Here is a 21,123-nt window from a genome sequence, read left to right as displayed (position 1 = left end):
TGGATCCCTCTAACATGCCTCCATCCTTCGTTATTTTTATTTATTTCTAGGAGAGAGAGAGAGAGAGAGAGAGAGAGAGAGAGAGACAGCATGAGCAGGGGAGGGTGAGAGAGAGAGGGAGTCACAGACTGAAACAGGCTCCAGGCTCTGAGTTGGCAGTGAGCACAGAGCCCGACGCGGGGCTCGAACCCACGAACTGCGAGATCATGACCTAAGCGAAAGTCGGACGCTCAACCGACTAAGCCACCCAGGCGCCCCAATCCTTCGTTATTTTTGAGCACCTTGTTACTTTCTGGTGCACCAGCATGCTTCAGCTCCTGTTGCATTTCTCCCACCCCAGACTAAAACCAGCCATTTCTCCAGGAGCTGGCCCTTGAGACACGGGAAGCCAGAGCCGTGGACCTTCACCCTCCCAGGCTCAGAGGGAGCACAGAAAAGCTCGGGGGATTTGTAGGCAACACAGAGGAAGGCTGTGTGTGGAGGGCTGTTCTTTGTTTCCTTGCTTCCTCAGCTCTCTGCACCTGTAGCTCTTTGGTGAGCCACCCACGGCTGTCTCGTCTGCTCTGGTTGGAGTGCAGAATCTTCCTCAGATGGACTGTCCGGGTCTGGTGATGGATTCTGGAAGCCTCTGCCGCCCACAGTCTGTGCTGGTGGAGGTCTGGCTTCCCGGACTTGCGGGGGCCTCTCTGCCCGCCCACTCCCAACTCCGCATCCATCCACACACCGCCTTTGACCTTCCCAAGGCTGATGTTCCAGGGCTGGCCGCCACCGCGCCTTCCCTCACTTGTGCATGCTCTGTAGGTGTCCGCGCCTCTTTGAGAAGAATGTGACCCCAACCTCCGTCAGTTTTCTCCTCTAGACCCTCTTCTCCGAGGCTCACGCCTCTGCCTGGGGCTGGAGTCTTGCGCCCCCTCACTGGCTCCTCTTGCTCAGCCTAAAAGGACAATCAAGTCTCTTGGGCTCCAGCCAGCACAGAGTCTCTCTCCCCTTCTTCACCTCAGGCCTCTCGACTGAAGAGACTTGGCCAATCCTTTCCCTCACCAGCCGGGGCCACGCAGAGCACGCTTTTGGGAGATTTTTCACAGAAAAGGGGTGGCTGTTGATTCTGATGAAGTGGGAGGCACTGATAGGGACACCGAGTGGCCCCATGCTCAGGGGCCACCCCAGGAAGGTTACCCATGCCTCTGGCTATCTCAGAAGGCTCCCAAGAGGCAGCATCCAATCCGGGCCTGGAGTTGAGGCCGAAGGAGAGGAGGGGAAGGCACTCCTCACAGGTCCCCACGGGGGTGCCAGCTCAAAGTTGGTGAAAAGGAGGAACATCTGTTTCCAAATCTTGTCTGATCCACACTTTGCCTCTTTTGTCCCCTCACCCTGTAGCGAGGGCCTTTGTCCAGAGGGACAGGCATTTTACTTATGGAGTATTTATTTTATTTTATTTTAGTAGGCTCCATGCCCATTGCAGGGCTTGAACTCATGACACTGAGATCAAGACCTAAGCTGAGATCAAGGGATGGATGCTTAACCAGCTGAGCCACCCAGACGCCCCTGCTCAGGGAGTGTTCAGCGTCACATGGGCTCACACCTCCAGCATGGCCCACTTCCCACTGTCTGTGGGATGCGGCCCAAGTGATTCACCAGCCACACCTGTTCTGCCTCAATGCGTCTTCCCGAGGTGATGTGGGTGTGCCCTTCCCATCAGCAGAACATAAAGAAATTCTTGTTCGGGATTCCGGAGGCTGCTTGGCCCCACTACGCCGGAATCTGTCTCCTGAGCCTCCGACCCCAGCTAAGCTGACCTCTGCCATTCATTCCACTATGCTGACTTCCCCCTTTGACACTGCTGAGAGCAACCCCCACCCCCACCTCCACCCCGATCTTTGGAATTCAGCTTGTGATAGATTCCTTTCCCCCAGGACCAAGCACCAGACCTGGCTTTAAACAGACTCACTTGTGCTTACAGACACAAATCTTGTGCGTCTGTGGCCTGGCTTATGGTAATTCATTCATTCCACAGGTACTAATGGAGGACTTTCAGACACAGCTCTAAGCACTGGAGACACAATGATGAGCAAAAAGATATGGCTTCATAGAGTTTGCAAATGTGCCTGGGAGAACAGATATAAAACTAATAATTTCACAAATATTTATTGCAAATAAGTGCAATAAAGAAAAAGTACAGGGGTTCGGTTTGTCTAGGGCATTAAGTAAAGCTTCCACAGAGAAGTGACAGTTTTTTTTTAATGTTTTATTTATTCCTGAGAGAGAGAGAGACAGCATGAGCAGGGGAGGGTCAGAGAGAGAGGGAGACACAGAATCTGAAGCAGGCTCCAGGCTCTGAGCTGGCAGCACAGAGCCCGACGCGGGGCTCAAACTCAGAAACTGTGAGATCATGACCTGAGCCGAAGTTGGACGCTTAACTGACTGAGCCACCCAGGCGCCTCGAGAAGTGACAGTTTAACTGAGATCTGAAGAATGAGTAGGAATTGACTAGGGGCGACAGAGACAGGAGAGGAGAAAAGTCTTCCCAGATGGACATAATAGCATGTGCGAAGGTCCTGGGGCTGAAAAGGGGGATGGCCAGTTGGCTAGGGGCAGAAAGGAGAATGAGAGAGAAAAGCCTGGAGAGGCGTAAAGGGGCGGGGCCTTGTAGGCATGTTTAGTATTTTGGTCTTTATCCCAAGGACAGTGGAAAGGAAGCTAGTGAAGGATTTTAGGAAGAGTGGCATGGTCAGATTTGTAACTGAGAAAGTTAGTGACCACAGTATGAATTACGGGGGGTGGGGTTCACCCTGAGGAGCTAGCAGGTAAAGTTGTGGTCCCAGACGAGGTGAGGGTAAGTTTGAGGTGGTGACCCTACTTCATATGCTTGTTCCTACCCCCCCCCCCCCCCCCCCCCCCCCCCCCCGCCCACTGTCCTGAGATGCCAGGCTTCTGTGGGCAGTGTGTTCTCAGCAGAAGATGATCTGGCGGGAGGCCCTGGGGGATGGAGGTTAGCTTCGCCCCAATGCCAGCCTTGACTGGGAAATCAGGGCCTGATATGTGGAAAGGGGATTAAGAGACCGCTCGTCTTTAAATTCCTCGTTTGCCATCCCAATTTCCCTCGCTCTAAGAATAAAACCAAGCTTAATTAGCCTCCTTAAGAGCGATTACGCTGTAATTGGAAGCCCCGTCCCACCTTGACGCTGGGAAGGGCCCCGAACACCTGCTGCAGGTGCCGGGTCCTCCCTGCCGCGTCCATGGCGGCGGGCACCCTGGGCCACCCAGCCTGGCAACGGACAGCAAAAGGAAGGTGGGCTTCAAGGAGGGGCGCGCCCGTGCCCACCTCAGCTTCTGGAGCTCTGGGCTCTGATCTGGTCATGTGACCTTGGGCAACTCGCTTCCCCTCCCGGGGCCTCAGTTCCCTCGTCTGCAATTGCAGGGTGGTCCCTCCGGCCGCGAGCGGGGCTCTCGGGGCGCCCCGCGGGCTGCTCGCTCCGGGCGCGGCGCCAAGCGCCCGGGGCGGGCCGGGAACGGGGGCGCGCCCGCGCCGCTCGCCGAGGGAAGGGGGCCTCTCGGAAGGCGGGCGGGAGAGCGCGGCGGCGCGGGGCGCGGGGGGGGCCGCCGCGGCCGGGGCGGGGCGGGGCGGGGGGGCGAGGTTACGTAAGGGGCCGGCGCGGGGAGCGGGGTGGGGCGGGGCCCGAGCGCGGCCGCCCCGCCCCCTCCCGCCCGCGCCTGGCGGCGGCGGCGGCGGCGGCAGCGGCGGCCGCGCAGCCCCGAGGCATGGAGCGGCGCCGGGGCTGAGCCGGGCGCGCTCGGGCCGCCGCATGTGCGGCGCGGGGAGCGGCTGCGGAGCGCGCGGAGAGCGAGCGCCGGAGGGCCCGTCGGAGCGGCCGCGGAGCAGCGCCGGAGATGGGGTGAGTGGGCTCCCCGGGGGGCCCGGGGGGGGCGGGGACGAGCGCGCGGCCGGGGCCCGCCACCCCCGCGCGCGCGGGTCCCCGGCGGGGACAGCCCGGCCGGGGCGCGGACTTTGGCCCCCGCGCGGTGGCCCTGCGCCTCCGAGCCGGGCCCGGACGCGCGGGCAGCGGCGGGCACAGGACCCCCCCCCACCCCCGGCCGGGACCCCCCCTCACACCCCCGGCCGGCCCCGCGGTCCCGCGCGCGGCCAACTCCGGGGCCTGTGTCCGAGCGTGCGGAGCAGTCTGTCGTCCTCCGCCGCCGGGTTCGTAACGGGCGGAATGGAAATAGAAGTTTTCCTGGAAGGGGAGCCGACCCCCCCGCGTAGACTAGTGGACTTGGACTCTGCTTTGAGGTGACGGAGTGGCGGGGGGTGGAGTGTGCCAGGAGCCGGGGTGAGGCTCCGGCGCATCGGAGTAAGATGCTGGGCGTGGGGGGAGAAGTTGCGATACTCTGTCGAAGTGACTAATGCCCGTGAGTGTATAAAGTAATTGAAAAGGCAGGATTGATTTCTCCTTGGCGTCTCCGTGAGCAGCAGGCGCTGTGAGTCAGGGAGCCGCGGTGCTAATAACACGATTAGCTCCTTACATCTGCCCGCTCGCTGGGAGCGCACGGCGGTGGGGTGCCGGCCATATGCAGGGAGCAGTCCTTTAGCCCGATTTACAGGGACGAAACTGACGCCTTCGGTGGCTGGGTGACCGTCCCCAGGGTGGGCAGCCGAGGAGCGTTTGTAGAAGGACGTTTCATGCGTCTGCAGAAGGGAAGTCACACCTGGCAGGGGGCTGGGGGTCAGGGGACCAGAGTTTCCGCATGTCTGTCTCCTGCCCTGTGCTCGCGCCCTTCAGACGGCCCTTCTGGTGACCCTAAGACCTCTGCTGGCCGCTTCTGCAGATCCTGGGTTTCTCTACGGGACTGGGGAGGGGGGGGAGAGGGGCCACGTTGTCCCGGCTCCCATGGGCCGGGGGGGTAGGTTTCCAGAGTCCTCTTACCCAGGGAACTTTACCTGTGGCATCTGCAAAGTGTCCGGGGAAGCAGAGACAGGCCAAGGAGGGTCGTGATGAGGTGTGGGTGCTCTCCAGACCCCCATGAACCTGACAGAGGGGAGAGGGGTCAAGAGCTTTGCTGGCATCAGTCTAGGAGATTTCACACGCAGAGAAACTGGGTGACTTTTCCCAAGGCTCGCTGGCTGGGAAGCAGGTTTTCTGTAACATTTCCCGTGACCTCTTGGTAGATTATGAAAAGGCTGCTTTCTGTGCGGTGGGAACCTTTGAGGCTCTCAGATTTCATACTTTACCAAAAAAAAAAAAAAAATGTACGGGGGTGGGGAAAGGAGGTAGCAAATGTAGATCTCAGGACGGAAGATAAAAGGGGTCTGGTAACTTTAACTCTGTCTGTCCCTCCCCCTCTCCCCCCAGACAACGCAGAACAACTGAACACGCTTGCGTGATCAAAAACAAATATTGAAACTCTGTGGTTGAGATCAAATAGTTGTGTGGAAATGAAAATGTTTACTCATAAAAGCTTAAAGAAAATGTCAGAAGATAATTTTTGTTTGTGGAGCATCAGGCAGGAGTGGCTTGGGGGCCTTGTTAAAATAGACTGCGGCTTTCATGGAGTTTTACCGTCATTCAGGACGCGGCTGTCGCTTCTTGTAGGTGAGGGCTGCTCTGTAACTCCTACCTATGCTGCCAGTTCCCATATGCCCACTTCTCCTGTAATTTCCATGCACATACAAGGCACGGCTGTAAATTGAAATGGAGTTAAGGCTGGCGAAGCGGTGCAGACAGAGGAGGGTGGAGGGAGCTATTTTCACCGAGAATAGAACCAATGTCTTTTCCTAGAGAGTGGAGTAGGATGAAGGGGAGGAGGAAGGGCAGCCAGGAGAGAACCCCACGGTGGCCCTGTCGCGGCTTCACTGTGTAGACCTGGCCAAGACTTCAGGAGAGAAAAAAAGATCTGAGTTTATTTCTTCCCCCACTTAAGATGCTTTTCCTCTGAAGTGTTTTGCGTTAAGTGTGTGGTCTCCCCGGTAAGGTGGTGTTTTCACTCCCGAGGCAGCAGCGAGGCAGCGGGTGGCACCCTCTCTCCCCTCCTCAGACCCATCTCCCCTCCCCACCACACCTTGCCTCCCTCCGCTGACTAAATAGGAGCCACGGACCAAGGAGAGTCTCGCGCCCTGTGGCCCCGAGTCTTGCTTCCCACCTGTTTCACCCACTTGTCCCCCCCCCCCCGCCCCCCACAGGACCAGCCACCCTGTCCCCTCTCACCTCGTCAGGCAACGTTTCTCTGTTCTTCCAGCTCCCTCTGTCCAGGCTCTTTGCCATCAGCATTCAAACACGCTTTGGTCCAGGGCCACCGTGTAGAACTTTCCATACCGATGGAAAAGCGCCGTGTCTGCGTGGCCCAATTCGGCCGGCACCAGCCACGTGCGGCCGTGGGGCACTTGAAACGTGGCTGGCGTGACCGGGGACCTGAATTTGTAATTTGATTTCCATCGACATGGCCACCTGTGGGTGGCGGCCCGCTGTATGGGACAGCACGACCCTAGCGTCTGTCATGCGTCTCTCTCCCGCTTTCTCCCCTTCACTGAAATCGCCTGTCCTGAAGCCACCGCGTCCGCTGTCTCGCTCGTTTGCCCTCCATGCTCTGCAGCCCCGCCCCGACGGTGGGGTCGCTGGGAGCCTGTGCCCTTGCCTTAGCCTCTCGGCTGTTCCCCCGCTGCTGGAACAACTGCCCCCCCCCCCCCCGCCAGCTTCTGGCCACCACACTCCCCTGCCTTCCTGCTCCCCTTCCTGATGGCCCTCTTCTGATGTCACTCTTCTCTCTGACCTTGGAGTGACAGGGCCACGTAGGGCCCAGACCTGCTTCCTTTGTGCGGTCAACACTCTCTTCCTAGGTAATGTTAGCCACCCACCCCCGCTGGTGACCCCCGCATTTTTATTTCCAACACAGCCCTTCTGGGCCCTTCCAATTCTTGTCCATGAATGGAGCTTTTGATACCCCTCAGCTCTCCCTTCCCTTCGTCTTCTGCATCCCAGCCACTGGCCCACCTGCTTGCTAAGAGCCGGCCTTGCTCATCCTCTCCCTGACCTTCCACGTCCACGCTGTCAGTGGCTCCACTTCCGGGTTACTGTCTGGTGTCCACCTGTCCCCACGACCATAGCCCCCACGCTGGTCCTGGCCACCATCCTGGACCAGCTTCCACTCTGGGTGTCTCCAGTCCGTTCTCCGGGTGGGGGCCCAAGTGACTGGCTTTAAAAATTGCAGATCAGGGGCGCCTGGGTGGTTCAGTCGGTTGAACATTCGACTTCGGTTCAGGTCATGATCTCCCAGTTCGTGAGTTCGAGCCCCGCTTTGGGCTCTGTGCTGACACGTCAGAGCCTGGAACCTGCTTCAGATTCTGTGTCTCCTTCTCTCTCTGCCCCTCTCGTACTTGTGCTCTGTCTCTCTCTCTCTCAAAATAAATATTAAAAAAAATTTTTTTTAATTGCAAATCAGGTCACGTCACCCTCTTCCTTGAACAGCCTGCAGCCACAGGGGGTGGCCTGTGCCCCACCTCCAGCTTCCCCTGTGCAGGCCTCACTGCCTTCTGCTAACATGAGCCTCATTTCTTCTCTTGCCCTAGCAGGGAGGGGGCGGGGGGGGGGGGACAGTCTTTGAACTTGCTCTTGCCTCTGCCTGGGAGGTTGGTGTCCTGCTTCTGCAAATACCTCTGTCCTTATATTTCAGATTCTCACGTCAGGGTCACCTGCAGAGCCTTTCGCGATCACTGCTGGTCCTTGCTAACACAGCCACACCTGTCTGCAGTTGCTCACCACGGCGCACCTGCAATCATTGGGTTTTTTTTTTTTTTTTTTTTTTTACTTATTTACAGTCTGTCTTCCTCAATGGCATCCCACAAGGATAGGGGCTTACCTTTGTCACCAGTGTCCCCTAACACCTGGTACAGTGACTGGCACCTGGGAGGCCCCCAGTGCTTTCTTGATCGAGATAATGCTAGAATGCGGTGGGCAGCCTTGCTTGGATGCTGGCCTGGAAGTTGTGATAATTTGGGGATTACCTTTTATATAGCTTGCTTAATTGAGGGTTACAAGGGCCAAGAGAGAAAGAAATCACATTTGGATGCAATTTTCTCTTAATGCTAAAGCAAGCCCTTCAGCTTTTATTATGACTTGGGCTCATTTTCAGGCTGTCAGCTGTCGTCCGAGTGTTGGGGTTATAAATGATCTTTTTAGTCGCCTGCAAAAGGTAACAGAAAACCAGCTTGCCTGCCATTGTGACTTTCAGCTCATTTCGTCGGTGTTTACAAACAAGGTCCAGGTAGTTCAGTTTGGCTTCAATTTACGCTCCTGTATTTTGTCCGGCCAAGATCACGTTGCAACGCGCGATACAATCGTGGTGATCTAATACCTTGGGCCTCCTTTCGGTAACCTACACTGGGGAGCTTTCCGTGGGTGTTCATTCCTTCTCGTGTAATTTTCCATTCTTCCTGCCGTGTATGGACTTAGCTTTGGGGCTCGTGTTGACAAAAACAGATACGGTCTCTCAGGCCTGTTGCGGGAACTTGGCTTTCTAGGTTCTGTCTCGGGCTTTCTAAACTTCATTTTCTAAGGTTCATTCGACCTGTTCATCTGTAAGGCGTTTATTGGGAGGGCGTCTTGGAGGATCCAAGATGATCAGACCTTCCAGGTCACTCCCGCCCTTTACAGAGATTGTATTTTAGAACCGGAGGTAACGCCGCATGTAGAAGTACCAGCTTGATGTGTGCGTTTAAATGCAATGCAATGCAAGGGGTGTCAGAGGCAGTGGCTGCCTATTTGGGACACGTAGGACAGATTTCTCGTGTGCCTCCCTGTAGGGAGTTATCAGGGCGCTCTCAGCATTGAGGATCACCGTCCTCACACAGGCAGCCCTTAGTGTCACGTGCACGTCAGCGTTGGAAGAATACACGACGGTTGGAATGGAGTAGCTACTGACTAGGTGTGTATGGTGTGAACGCATGAATGAATGAATAGCAGCGAGTGACTGCTCTGGGTTGACGTTCACTTTGGGGACATGCCGTCACTCTTGTGGGAAACAGCCCCGAAACCTCCTGCCCTTGGTGGTTTCACGATGGGGTCAAGGGCACGTGGACTGCTCCTGCGCAGTCCCTTGAAGGAAGACTCCGAGCAGGTGGCTTGTTCTGCCAAGTGGACTTCATGACTTGTGTGAATTACTAGCTCTCTTCTCTGTAGTGGCTCCCAGGGAACTAAAGTTAAATGTGTGGTCACCCTCGGCAGATCATCAGCCTTCATCTGTTACCTTTCTTTCTTTTCTTGCCTTTTTTTAGTGTTTATTTATTTATTTTTTTGTTTATTGTCAAGTTGGCTTCCATATAACACCCAGTGCCCACCTCCATCCCCATCACCTCTTTTCCCCTCTCCCCCAACCCCCTCAACCCTCTGTTCTCAGTATTTAAGAGTCTCTTATGGTTTGCCTCCCACCCTCTCCTTATCTATTTTTTCCCCATCCCCATGTTAGTGTTTGTTTTTAAGAGAAGTGGGGGAGGGGCAGAGAGAGAGGGAGACACAGAATCTGCAGCAGCTCCAGGCTGCGAGCTGTCAGCACAGAGCCCGATGTGGGGCTCGAACCCACGAGCCGTGAGATCACGACCTGAGCCGAAGTCGGGCGCTGAACCGACTGAGCCCCCAGGCGCCTCAGTTACCTTTATTCCTTGTTCCGTCGTGTGGTCCTTCCCTTGTTTGCTTCTGCTCTTGCCCTTCTACCACTACTTTTTTTTTTTTTTTTAACAAAATGAAAATAGCTCTGCTTTTTTTCCTCATTAAAAATGTTGCATCTTCATACTGAAAAATAAGAGCATAAAGAAGGAAGTGAAAATGACTTGTCATCCCACATCTCAGGGATAACCTCCGTCGGCAGTCAGGTGTCTGTCTTTGCAGACTTTCCCCCATGTATGTGCATCTCTGTGTCTAGATGTAGATCCACCTAGAACAAATATATTTTTAACAAAATGGAATCATATCCTACATCTGTTTTGTAACATAAGTTTTTCAACTTAAAATACCTTGAGTGGACATCTTTCATGCTGGTAGCTATAAATATACATCGTCTTTTAAATCCACACCTACTTCTAATTTGTCATTTTGCTAAATTTTGTACATCTTTGTAAACTTGCTTAAATCCTCTGTAGCACAAGGCAGCGTATTAAAAAAAAGAAGAAGAAGAAGAAGAAAAAGAAGACATTTTGACAGTTCTTTCAAGCAGTCGGTTGCTCTAAATGAATTACCGAAGGGAAGAAACGGTAGAGAAGGCAGGATCACAATAAACACTGGGTAATTTGCAGTGGCTGTGCAATTTTGGGTGAGTCACTGCTCCTTAGTGAATCTTGGTGAGAACATCAAGGATTCATCGTTGTTGCTAAGGGTGGTTGGTGGACGAGGACCCAGCTGTTCAGACTGTTTCTGCTTGTTTGGAAATATCAGGGCAGAGTGATTCTGGACAGGAGGGTTCTCTGCAGGTAGAAAGCACGGTGCTTCGGGACCCCTTGTCCTGGGGACACCACGGCCCCTCCTTTGGAGAATTCGCTTGGCGAGAGGGCTGGCAGCGACACTTATACAGGTTTGGTTGCAAGGCAGTTCACACACACACACCCTGGACAAATCCTGGGACATGTCATCTCAGCCAGCACAGGCAGGGGCGCCTGGGTGGCTCCTTTGGTGGAGTCTAGTTCTTGGTTTTCCGTATTTCTAGATACTGTGCACGCAGGCTGCTCTCGGTCGTGTTATGGGTTTGGAGGTGAGCACTGGCATCGTGACCCGGTTTCCTAGCGGGGTGCGCTTGCGTGGGGAGGGATCGGGTTGGAAGTCTCTGCTAAACTGCGCCCAAGTCTCCAGTAGTTCTGCCACCGAGCGCTGTTAGTCATATGGTATCATTCTGGGAGAATTTATTTAAATTATATTTCAAATTAGCTTGTTAGAATAAAAATATGCTTGTGGGGAACACATTTAGACATTTGTCAACGACTAGAGAGATTTAAAGAGAAAAACACATTTTTATTCACAAGCCTGGTTGGTAGTCGTATTATTATTATTATTCTGCTGGGGAGCTAGGGACAGGGACATCGCCACCAGCCAAAGAGTTTAGCCTGAGACATGTGCATTAAGAAATCTCTTGGGAGGGGAGGGCCCTGGGGTGGCTCAGTCAGCTGAGTGTCTGACTTCGGCCTAGGTCACCATCTCACGGTGTGTGTTCGAGCCCCGCATCGGGCTCTCTGGTGTCAGCGCAGAGCCCGCTTCGGGTCCTCTGGCCCCCTCTCTCTCTGCCCCTCCCCCGTTCACACGCTCTAAGAAATAAAACATTAGAAAAAAAGAACCCTCTTGGCGTACAGGTGTCTTCTAGCCGAATCAAGGCTGGGTCCCCCTAAGGGAGGGGCTCTGTCTGGCCCCTTTCTTTTCGCCTTGTCCTGGGGAAGTCACAGGTAATGGCAACTGAGGCCCTTTGTCTTCTGGGGGTGGGGGTGCAGGGATTCTTGTCTGTGGATTATTGGGTAGGGGGTGTCCACAGGGACCCTATTAGTGAGGAATATTGCAGACCCTGCTGCTTGGGTATTGGATTCCTTCTGGGATCTTTAATTGGGAAAGCTTTTAATGGAGTTGCTCAAATACATGGAGGAAAGGAGGATTGCTTTGACTCGTATCGTCCTTGGGGAGGGAGGCGACCGAGAAGGTCCTCTTGCGGAAAAGGAAGCTCGGAAGGGCCAGGAGAGGCCCTCCTGGTAGACAGGCGTCCAGGCAGAGTTGAGCTCCTGAAGGTTGAGGAAGAGCTCTCGGATGCCTCTGAGTGACTGAAGAGAGAACTGTCATTCTCACGTGGTGGCCGGTCGCCTTTCAGGGGGGCCCGGAGCAGGGGCCCCTGGCTGTGTGAGCCTGGACCAGTCATTTCATCTCTCAGACATCACTGCCTTCCTGTTACACGCACAGTGACGTGACCAAACAAGGGGATGTGTGTGAGGCCCGGCCCCGGTGTCCGACATGTGAGTGCTCAGTAGACCGCAGCTGGGTTTGTGATTGCTGTTGTCAGTGTCACCATCATCTTTGCGTTAGGTGGTGCTCTGGTAGGTGACCCCCGAGGAACCTTCTGGAATATGTGGCCAGAGTAGTCCTCTTTGATCCTCTCCACTGCTTGCTCCCAGTCCTGAGCGGTGCTGGAGTCGGTTCCCGTCATCGGGCGACGCTGACCATGTGACGTTTGTCCTCTGAAGCCGTGCTCGCAGCACAAAGCCCCGCAGGCTGTGCGGGTAGAGGGCGATCGCTGGCAGAGGACGGGCACGGTCAGGAGAGCCCACCCACGCTTGCCAGCAAGACAACCAGGCTGCCGGCCAGTTGCTTTCACGGGGAGGTGAAGTGCGGGCAACGGAACAGGGGCTCTCTCCCCACCGTGGGCCTCACACTAAGGACTTGCATTGCCGGTCAGGGAGTCCTTCATGTGATCATTCATATATTCATTCACTCGTTCCTTCAAGAAATTCAAGAGGCCATCCACTTTGGGGTGCCAGGGACCCAGTGATGAGCGTCTGTGGTCCCATGATGCTACAGCCTAGCGGGGAAGGTGGGCGTCAAATAGACGTTACCTAATGGACAATATGGGTCCAGGGGGCCGTGTGGGCCGCGCACCCGTAGGTGTCAGGGCCACGTGTTTCCTGGCCCTCACCTGCTCCTAGGGGTCCGGTCTCCTTCTTCACCCCCCCCCCATCTCTTCATCAGCTCCTGCCTGACCAGTGACGGCCATCTAGCTGCTGGGCGCCATCTCTGGGCCTGGTGCCAGGAAGACAGAGGGTGGAGATCAGGGGCTCTGCCCTCCCGACAGAGAAGGATGACGAGCGGGTCATCAGGGCAATGAGATGAGCCTCGTTATTGAAATACGAACGAGGATAGCATGCTTCCCTCTGCAAGAGGTTTGAGAAGGCTTCTCGAAGGAGGTGCCCTTCGAAATGGGTCTTGAAGGATGGGTAGGAGTTTCCCGGGCAGAGGAGTAGGAGTTTGGGGTGGGGTGGGTGGGAGGCATTTCGATGGAGAGAGCTGCTTACGCCCATGGGAAGCGGTGAGGCGTGGAGGCCCAGCACAGAGACCCCGGACTCGGCCCTGCTGTCCCGCTCACTTGGCTGCATGACCCAGAGTGAGACACTGACTGCCTTTGAGCTTTGGTTTCCTCATCTGCGCAATGGGCATAATAATAGTGCCAACATCACAGGGTGGTTGTGAGGATTAAAGGAAACACATTTTGATGGCCTCTCCTTCTCCGCGTGAGCGGAGGGACTGAGCAGAGGCCCGGGGTCCATCGGGAAGAAATAAATAGTTTGGTGCATCTGGTTTGGAGGTTGGGCAGGGAAATAGCTGGAGGCAAATCCCCATTGCTGAGTAGCCTTGAGGGTCCAGTGGGGGGTCCCAAGGGCGTGAGTTTGTGCAGGTGCCGGTCGCCACGGCTAGAACGCTCGCCAGCACACCCCAGCGGCCGAGGAGCGGGAGCGGAGGCAGGCGGTCTCGGCCCCGGACGGTGGGCGTACAGAGACGGCCACCCCGGCTGGACGCCGAGCTCTGTGCCGTCCACAGCTGGGGACACCGCGCCGGCGGAGGAGGGGGCTTGCTCTGTCCCCATCAGTCACCTTCCTGCCCTCGCTCCTCCGAGTGGCCATTGTTCTGTTTTAATAATTCTTCCAGACCCTTTGTAAACACCACATTAAAATTCTTGCCAGCATGTCCTCTTTGAGTAACGCGATCTGTAGGTTTATTAACCTCTGTGAGCAGCGGATTTCCTTGCTCCGCGGGAGCAGATCATCTCTTGAAGGATGAACATTAATGTGCTGACCTGGAGGCTGAGCTGGACGCCTGGGGGTTAGAGGGAGGGTGGTGGCGGCTTCTCGGTGCCCCCTCCTGACCTAGCAGGTGCCTCAGGGAAGATGGGCTGGTCGCCCCTGAGTTTCAGTCTCCACTGAGCCCCGTTCAGGCGGTGTCACAGTGGCCCAGAGTCGAGATGGCCGGAGAAACCAAGTCATAAAAATACCATGTTGTGTTAGAGGAGTCTCATTCTTTTCTTTTAAAATTTTTTAAATGTTTATTTTTGAGAGAGAGAGTGAGAGAGAGAAGCAGAGTATGAGCCGGAAAGGGGCAGAGAGAGAGGGAGACACAGAATCTGAAGCAGGCTGCAGGCTCTGAGCTGTCAGCACAGACCTGATACGGGGCTCGAACCCACGAACCCAGAGATCATGACCTAAGCTGAAGTCTGTTGCCCAACCGACTGAGCCACCCAGGCGCCCCTTTCTCTTTAAGAAGGGGAGAGGAGGCGATGGGACCACAGAGACTTGTGCAGACAGGAGTATCTTGACTGTGTGTTCTTTCACCAAGGCCTGGGAATACTCTAGAGTGGGCGCGGGCATCAGGGCACCTGCTCTGTGACCAGGCTGAAACACATCCTCTGTCATCCCGGTGTCTGCCGTCACCTGGGCACACAGATTGAACAGTTGACGTGAGCCCCTTGCGAGGCATCTGGCTCCAAAGCAGTGACTTCGCCATCATGAGTTGGCATTTCAAGCCTGCCGTAACCTCATCAGCCCTGCCTGCCTGCGGGGTGCCCTGGGGACGTGGCCCGTGTGCCCCTGTCATTAGTCACACAAAACGTGTCATTATAATGCAGCATTAGGTCAGCATATTGTCACAATTTGCGTCCCCCCCCACCTCCTCCGCCAACCAGACCAGAGCAGTCCAATGAAACATCAGTGCCGCATGCGGAATTTGTCATGTTCTAATGTCTGCACTAAAACAGCAGAGAGAGGGGCACAGGGGCGAGGGGGCTCAGTAGGTTAAGTATCTGACCCTTGATTTCGGCTCAGGTCATGATCCCAGGGTTGTGGGATCGAGCCCCATATTGGTCTCCCCACTGACAGCATGGAGCCTGCTTGGGATTCTCTCTCTCTCTCTCTCTCTCTCTCCCTCTCCCTCTCCCTCTCCCTCTCCCTCTCCCTCTCTCTCTACTCCTCCCCTGCTCATGTGCTCTTTCTGTCTCTCAAGATAAATAGATAAAAACCTGGAAAATAATTTAAAAAAAAATTAAGCAAAAAGGACACCTGGGTGGCTCAGTCAGTTAAGCATCTGGCTCTTGATTTCAGCTCGGGTCATGGTCCCAAGGTCATGGGATCAAGCCCCGATCGGGCTCTATACTGAGCATGGAGCCTGCTTAGGATTCTCATTCTCTCTCTCCCCTCCCTCCCCAACCCTGCGCGCATGCTCTCTCTCTAAGATAAAATTTTTAAAAAGCAAAAAGAAACAGGTAAAGTAAGTTCAATGGGTTTTAAGCCAGTATACCCAAAACATCATTATTTAAACACGGAGTCAGTAATGAGTAAATCAGACATGGTCCCTCTTCCCACGGAATTTACATTTTAGTGAAGGAGAGACTCCGCTCATCTCTCCACTACCAAAAAAAAAAAACAAAAAACAAAAAAACACGCAGTTGTAAGCGGATTTCCAAACAAGATGCTGCAGGTTGTGCTCAGCGCTGTGGGGGAAGCTGCGACGATGGACGTTGGAGCACGTGGCTCCAGACGCCTCCCCGGAGACGTGACATTTAAGCTGCTGCCTCGTGAAGAGCAGGAACAGGGCAGCCCCGGTGGAGGGAGGAGCGAGTGTGCAGGCCGTGGGCGGCAGGAGCTGCCTGGAGCGCTTGAGAAGTGGAAACCAGCGACATGGACATGGGAGGGCTGTGCCGGGGAGGTGGGAGATTACCCCCACGCTCCGTGGAACCCGGACACGAAGGGTGCAAGCGCTGAAGCAGGGGCCGGGTGACAGAGGACACTGCCCGGGGCTCAGAAGGCGGCAGAGGCGAGGGGAAGGAGTGGGGACGTTCCTCGGAGGGACGAGCTGTGGGGGAAGGGGTGGGGGAGAGGGAGGAAGTCAGGAAGATGCCGTGGTTTCTGGGTTAAGCACCCAGTAGATGTGGGGAAGCCTGGAGGAGGAGCAGGTCAGCCGTGGGGCGGGGGAGTCAAGGTCAAGAACGCACATGTCCAGTTTGAGGTGGTGAGCGGAGCAGGGGGAAGGCAGTTCACTGTGTGCGTGTGGGGCTCGGCAGACGTCAGCCGGGGGTGGGGCGAGGCCGTGGTGGAGGGAGGGTGGGCGGAGGAGCAGGGGCTGCGGCCGAGCCGGGAGCACCGGGAGCAGCGTTGCCCCGACGGACGGGATGCAGGAGGGGTGTCTTGGGAGGAGGGCTCGGCCATCCGCGCTGCACCGCTGAGAAGTGGCTGTGACCCGGAGGCAGTGGCGCCTGCTGGTGGCCCTGGCGTCAGCTGGGTCAGTGGTGAGGTGGGGCCGGGAGCCTCGCGGTGGGACTACGCAGGGGGTTGGCTGTTCGGGGAACAGAGTAGGGCGCTAACGAGAGGCTGCTGGTGAAGGGAGAAGGTATGAAGGGGCGCCTGGGGGCTCAGTCTGTTGAGTGTCCGACTGCAGCTCAGCTCATGATCTCACAGTTTGTGAGTTCGAGCCCCAAGTCGGGCTCTGTGCTCTCAGTGCAGAACCTGCTTCGGATCCTCCGGGTCCCGATCCCTCTGCCCGTCCCCCGCTCACGTTCTCTCTCTCTCTCTCCCTCTGTCTCAAAAAAAAACAAAAAAAACCCTTTAGTAAAGAGAATATATCTAAGATAGGAGAGCCCCAGTACACGTGGGTGCTGACGGGGACGACAGGGGAGCCCTGAGAAGTTGGCAGAGGTGCGGCTCAGCCCCAGGGAAGGGGTGAGGCAGGCGCCCTGTCCTGGGAAGGAGGGGAGGAGGCCACAGTGGGGCGGACGCCGCCTGGGCTCTGAGCGTGGCTCCTGTCTTCTCTGAGGCACTGGGGAGGGTCCTGAGCCGCGAGCCCGGGGGGCAGGCAGGGTGGGGGAAGTTGGAGGAGGAGAAGGTGTGGATTGTCAGGGAGGGGGCGGCACCCCTGCGGGAGCCCCAAGCCTGGGTGCTGTTGCTGATGGACAGTTTGAGGTCAGAGAACAGGAATTTGAACGGAACCGTGTCCACCCAGTTTGGGGGTGTTGCCCAGTGGCTTGGGTGTGGGCCTGGAGGAGGCGGGTGGCAGGGCCCGCCAGTATGGGGATGGGGTGTTCCCGTGGGATGGGGGCAGTGACAGCCCCCCAGGCTGGGTAGGGGCCGTGGACGGAGGGCGTGAGGCCAGGGGTGGCTGGTGGAGAGCGAGTCGGGCGGTGGATTGGAGGCGTCTGTGAGGTGAGAAGTACCTCCTTGCTGCGGAGTCGCGCTCTGAGGGGGTGACCTCCCCAGGGTGAGGGGTCCCGCGGGCACTGTGGGAGAGCACCCCTGCAGGGGCGTGGGGAAGAAGGCATTGCAGCTGAGGACGAGGACCTGGGTCCAGGGTGATGAGGGTGATCCGGGTGCCTGGTGACAGCGGCGGGTGGGTAGAGAGGAGCCGGGCCGGAGCTGAAGCCCCTGGTCGGTGGCAGGAAATGACATGAAGGCTGGGGAGCTCGGGCGCAAGGCCGGTGGCTGGGATGGCCTGGCCTCTGAGGCCCTGGCGAGAGCCACGTGGCCAAGTGGCGAGAGACGCGGAGCTGTGTGTGTGTGGCCGTGTGGCCCTCGGGGACTGGCCTGGTTTCGGGGAAGGCGGGAAGGTGCAGGGAGCACCCCGGCTGGGCTGCCGGTGCCTGCTGACCTCAGGACGGATTTGGGGGAGTCCCTGGAGGAGGGGGGAGTGCAGGGAGGAGCCTGGGGCCTGAGTGAGGCCGAGTGACGGAGAAGGCGGGGGAGGGGCAGTGCCCACGCCCTGGGGTGTGCTGATCGCACATCTCTCCCGGCCTGGGAGGGACTCAGGGCCTCCTAGTTGGAAGGTGAGCTCCGTGTTGAGTCCACCCCAGGGACGTGTTCGTCCCAGACGCTGACGGACACTCTGCAGACCTCCGTCCAGTGTGACACAGCAATAACAAAACAGGTGACTTGAGTCTCGCAGCAGAGAGGATCCCAGTTTAGATGTGCAAGGATGTCTTGGCGGGGAGCAGGGCGGGGGCAGCCTAGACACGTTCCTGGGGGTGGTTCAAAGGACCGTGTCTTTTGTTTTTTAAAGTTTGTTTATTTTTGAGAGAGAGAGAGAGAGAGAGTGAGAGAGGAAGCATGAGCAGGGGAGGGGCAGAGAGAGAAGGAGAGAGAGAATCCCAAGCAGGCTCTGAGCTGTCAGCACAGAGCCCAGCATGGGGCTCGAACTCGTGAACTGTGAGGCCATGACCCGAGCTGAGACCAAGGGTTGGACCGAGGCACTGAAGCGCCCCCGAGGGAGGGAGTCTTAAAGAGCGGTCTCTCCACGCAGCCCAGGGGCCTGTGAACACCCCTCCCCCAAACTCCACGGAGAATTCTGCGAATGTGCTCTTCTGGGGAGGTATTTTATCAGATTTTCAAAGGGGTCTCTGACCCCAAAGACCTCAGAGCCACCATTGACAAGACTTGGGGGTGCCTTTGGCTGGCGAGGGAGAACTGGGGCCAGGGAGGGGTGAGGGTGGGGCAGAGGAGAGCAGTTTCCATGCACACAGCCGGCCACCATCCGGGGCTCCCTCCGTGTGCACTAGGCTGCCGCCGGCTTGGGGAGAGGGAGGCACAGGGTTTGATCTGCGGGCAGCTGGGGCACCCGGGAGCACCTGTCACAGGTGGGGAAGGCCCCGGGCCCGTGACAGAAGTGGGGGAGGGGGGGCTCTGGCAGAAACTCTGTCCAGATCTTCCTGTTGTAATGAGTCACAAGTTGGGGTGTGGCCGGGTTCTCTCCGTCCTCGGGGAGAGCGCCCCGTGGGCCGAGCTTTGCTGGGAGGCGAGGCCCCTGCGGGCGCTCACGTGTGCAGCTCTGGGCCGTTTCTGGAGACGGGGATGGAAGATCGCCCCGGGAGGGGCCTCCACCTGCTCCTGGGCCTCAGCCGAGACCTCTGTGGTGTGGGGTGTGTGTTCTTCACGGGGTTGTGTGGGCTCCTCCCCGTGTTCCGTTCGGGGTGGGGAGCCCCCACGTGGGCCCTGTCGCCCCCACACGTCGCGCTGCCACATGTCCCGCCCCCACACCTCTGCGCCCCCACACCTCCGCGCCCCCACACGTCCGCACCCCCAGTTTTTGGCACTGGGTTCCCTTCCCCCATTGGGGTTCCGTGGGACTCATGGGCCTGGGTTGAGCTTTCTCCCCGACGGGGCCCTGTGTCCCTGAGTGTCTCATTCCCTAAATAATTAAGTAGCGCATACGGAGAATGGGGTGTCACCCAGGCCTGGTCACGCTGGAGCCTCCGGGGGCCTGTCCATCCCACACGTCTGCCCTCCATCCATCTGTTGTTTGTGTCTGCCCTGCAAACTCATGGTTGGTCTTCGGTGTCCCCTCACCGCCACGTGACCGGCCACGAGTGAGAACAGTGGCCTCAGGCCAAGCCTGTGTCCTCGCAACCACTATCACATTGGCACTGGCTTCTGTGTGTCCTTGGTAGAAATTTCTGGAAAACGTGTGGAGAGAAGAGAAGGCCACTCCTGTAGAAAGCCTTCCCTCCAGGAGCAGTGGTGGGATCTGAGCACCGGCCGGGTAGTTCCCCGCTGTCTGCCCCTCTGGGGTCACCCAGAATCTCTGTCACCGAGGCCACAGAATGGCTCGTGCTGGGCAGGTGTAGGGCCATGCCAGACGGCCGTTATGGCGTCTTCCTCTGTTTCCCTAGAAGAGCGAGTTCATCCAGGGGAGAGGGGAGCTGATCTTTATTGCTTATTTCCCTCAAGGTTTATGATTTATGGACGAGGAAACTGGGGTTCAGAGAGGTTCAGTCACTTGGTAAAGGGGATACCACCAGGCTTAGTGGGGCTGGGGGCCAGGGTGTGTGTTGTCCGACTTCTGAGGCTCACGTCCGCGAGACTTCCACAGACTTCCACATTCCCACCAGGAAGGCGGTCTTTATATAATTTGTGGGGGCCCCGGGGTGGGGGCTCAGTCAGTTAAGCTTCTGACATCGGCTCAGGTCATGATCACAGGTCATGGGTTCGAGCCCCACATCAGGCTCCACGCTGACAGCTCAGAGCCTAGAGCCTGCTTTGGATTCTGTGTCTCTCTCTCTGTTCTCTCCTCCTCCCTCTCAAAAACAAATAAACATTAAAAAAAAAAAGGAAAAATAAAAGTATAACCTGTGGCCTAAATTTTGGTTTAGAAAGATGTGTCCCCAGAAAATTCTGTCAGTACACCCGTATCTTTTTTTTAAGCTTATTTATTTATTTTGAGAAAGAGAGAGCAGGCATGGGGGCGGGGGGTGGGGGGCAGAGACAGAGAGACAGAGAATCCCAAGAAGACCGCACAGAGCCTGATGGGCTCAATCCCGTGAACTGTGAGATCATAACCTGAGCCAAAGTCAAGAGTTGGGTGCTTAGCCGCCTGAGCCCCCACGCACCCCAGTCAGTACACCTTTAAAAGGGAGGGTTCACAGCTGTTCATGCGTCTGAGTGTTCCACAGATTTCTCCCGCCCAGAATCTACTGAGCCCATGTTCTGTCTTTCCTTCCTCATCCCTCTGTCTCCCACTGTCTCCCTGGGTTCTTCTCTTCTCAGACTTCAGTGGACGTTCTCAGAAAGATGTAAGTTTTTTTTTTTTAATATTTTTGTTTATTTCTGAGAGAGAGAGGGGCAGCGTGAGCAGGAGAGGGTCAGAGAGAGAGGGAGACACAGAATCTGAAGCAGCCCCAGGCTCTGAGCTGTCAGCACAGAGCCCGACGTGGGGCCCGATCCCACAAACCGTGAAATCATGACCTGAGCTGAAGTCGGACGCTTAACCGACTGAGCCCCCCAGGCACCCCAGAAAGATGTAATTCTTTAGTGTTGTTGAAGCGAACGCTGTGATCACATGGAGAGGCGGGTTTCACATGACGCGGTAGGAATCTGCGTCTCCCATAAGTAAACCTCCGTGGGTCTGCGTCTACGGGCGATCGGTTACGTCTGTATTGGTGTTGACGGGAGCAGGGTGTGCCTTCTGCAAAACGCACGCTGCTCACCCTCTTCTTGGCGCTGAGTCAGGATCTCTCCTATTTGTCAGTGGTCCACACTCTACGTGGCTGGCTGCTCTGTTGGCTCAGAGATGCACGGAAGCCCTTCCTTCCCTCCTCCCTCCCTCCCTTCCTTCCTTCCTTCTCTCCTCCCTCCCTCTCCTTCTCTCCTCC

The 21,123-nt window shown here is 56.6% G+C and overlaps 1 protein-coding gene across 2 annotated transcripts in view; it reads left to right on the top strand.

Annotated features, from left to right (window-relative positions):
* The first annotated feature begins 3,850 nt into the window (after positions 1-3,850).
* Positions 3,851-21,123, top strand: part of HOMER2 (homer scaffold protein 2) — an 86,353-nt gene continuing 69,080 nt past the window's right edge. For both annotated transcript variants that reach the window (XM_039217347.1, XM_039217339.1), the window contains exon 1: positions 3,851-3,893. In XM_039217347.1, the coding sequence (XP_039073278.1) occupies positions 3,889-3,893 (5 nt within the window). In that variant the 5' untranslated portion in view covers positions 3,851-3,888. The remainder of the gene's footprint in view (positions 3,894-21,123) is intronic.

The sequence above is a fragment of the Hyaena hyaena genome, unplaced genomic scaffold, assembly GCF_003009895.1.
Source record: "Hyaena hyaena isolate Hyena2069 unplaced genomic scaffold, ASM300989v1 scaffold_13, whole genome shotgun sequence".
In the NCBI taxonomy this organism is placed as follows: Eukaryota; Metazoa; Chordata; class Mammalia; order Carnivora; family Hyaenidae; genus Hyaena; species Hyaena hyaena.
This window is presented reverse-complemented; position numbering and strand designations above follow the sequence as displayed.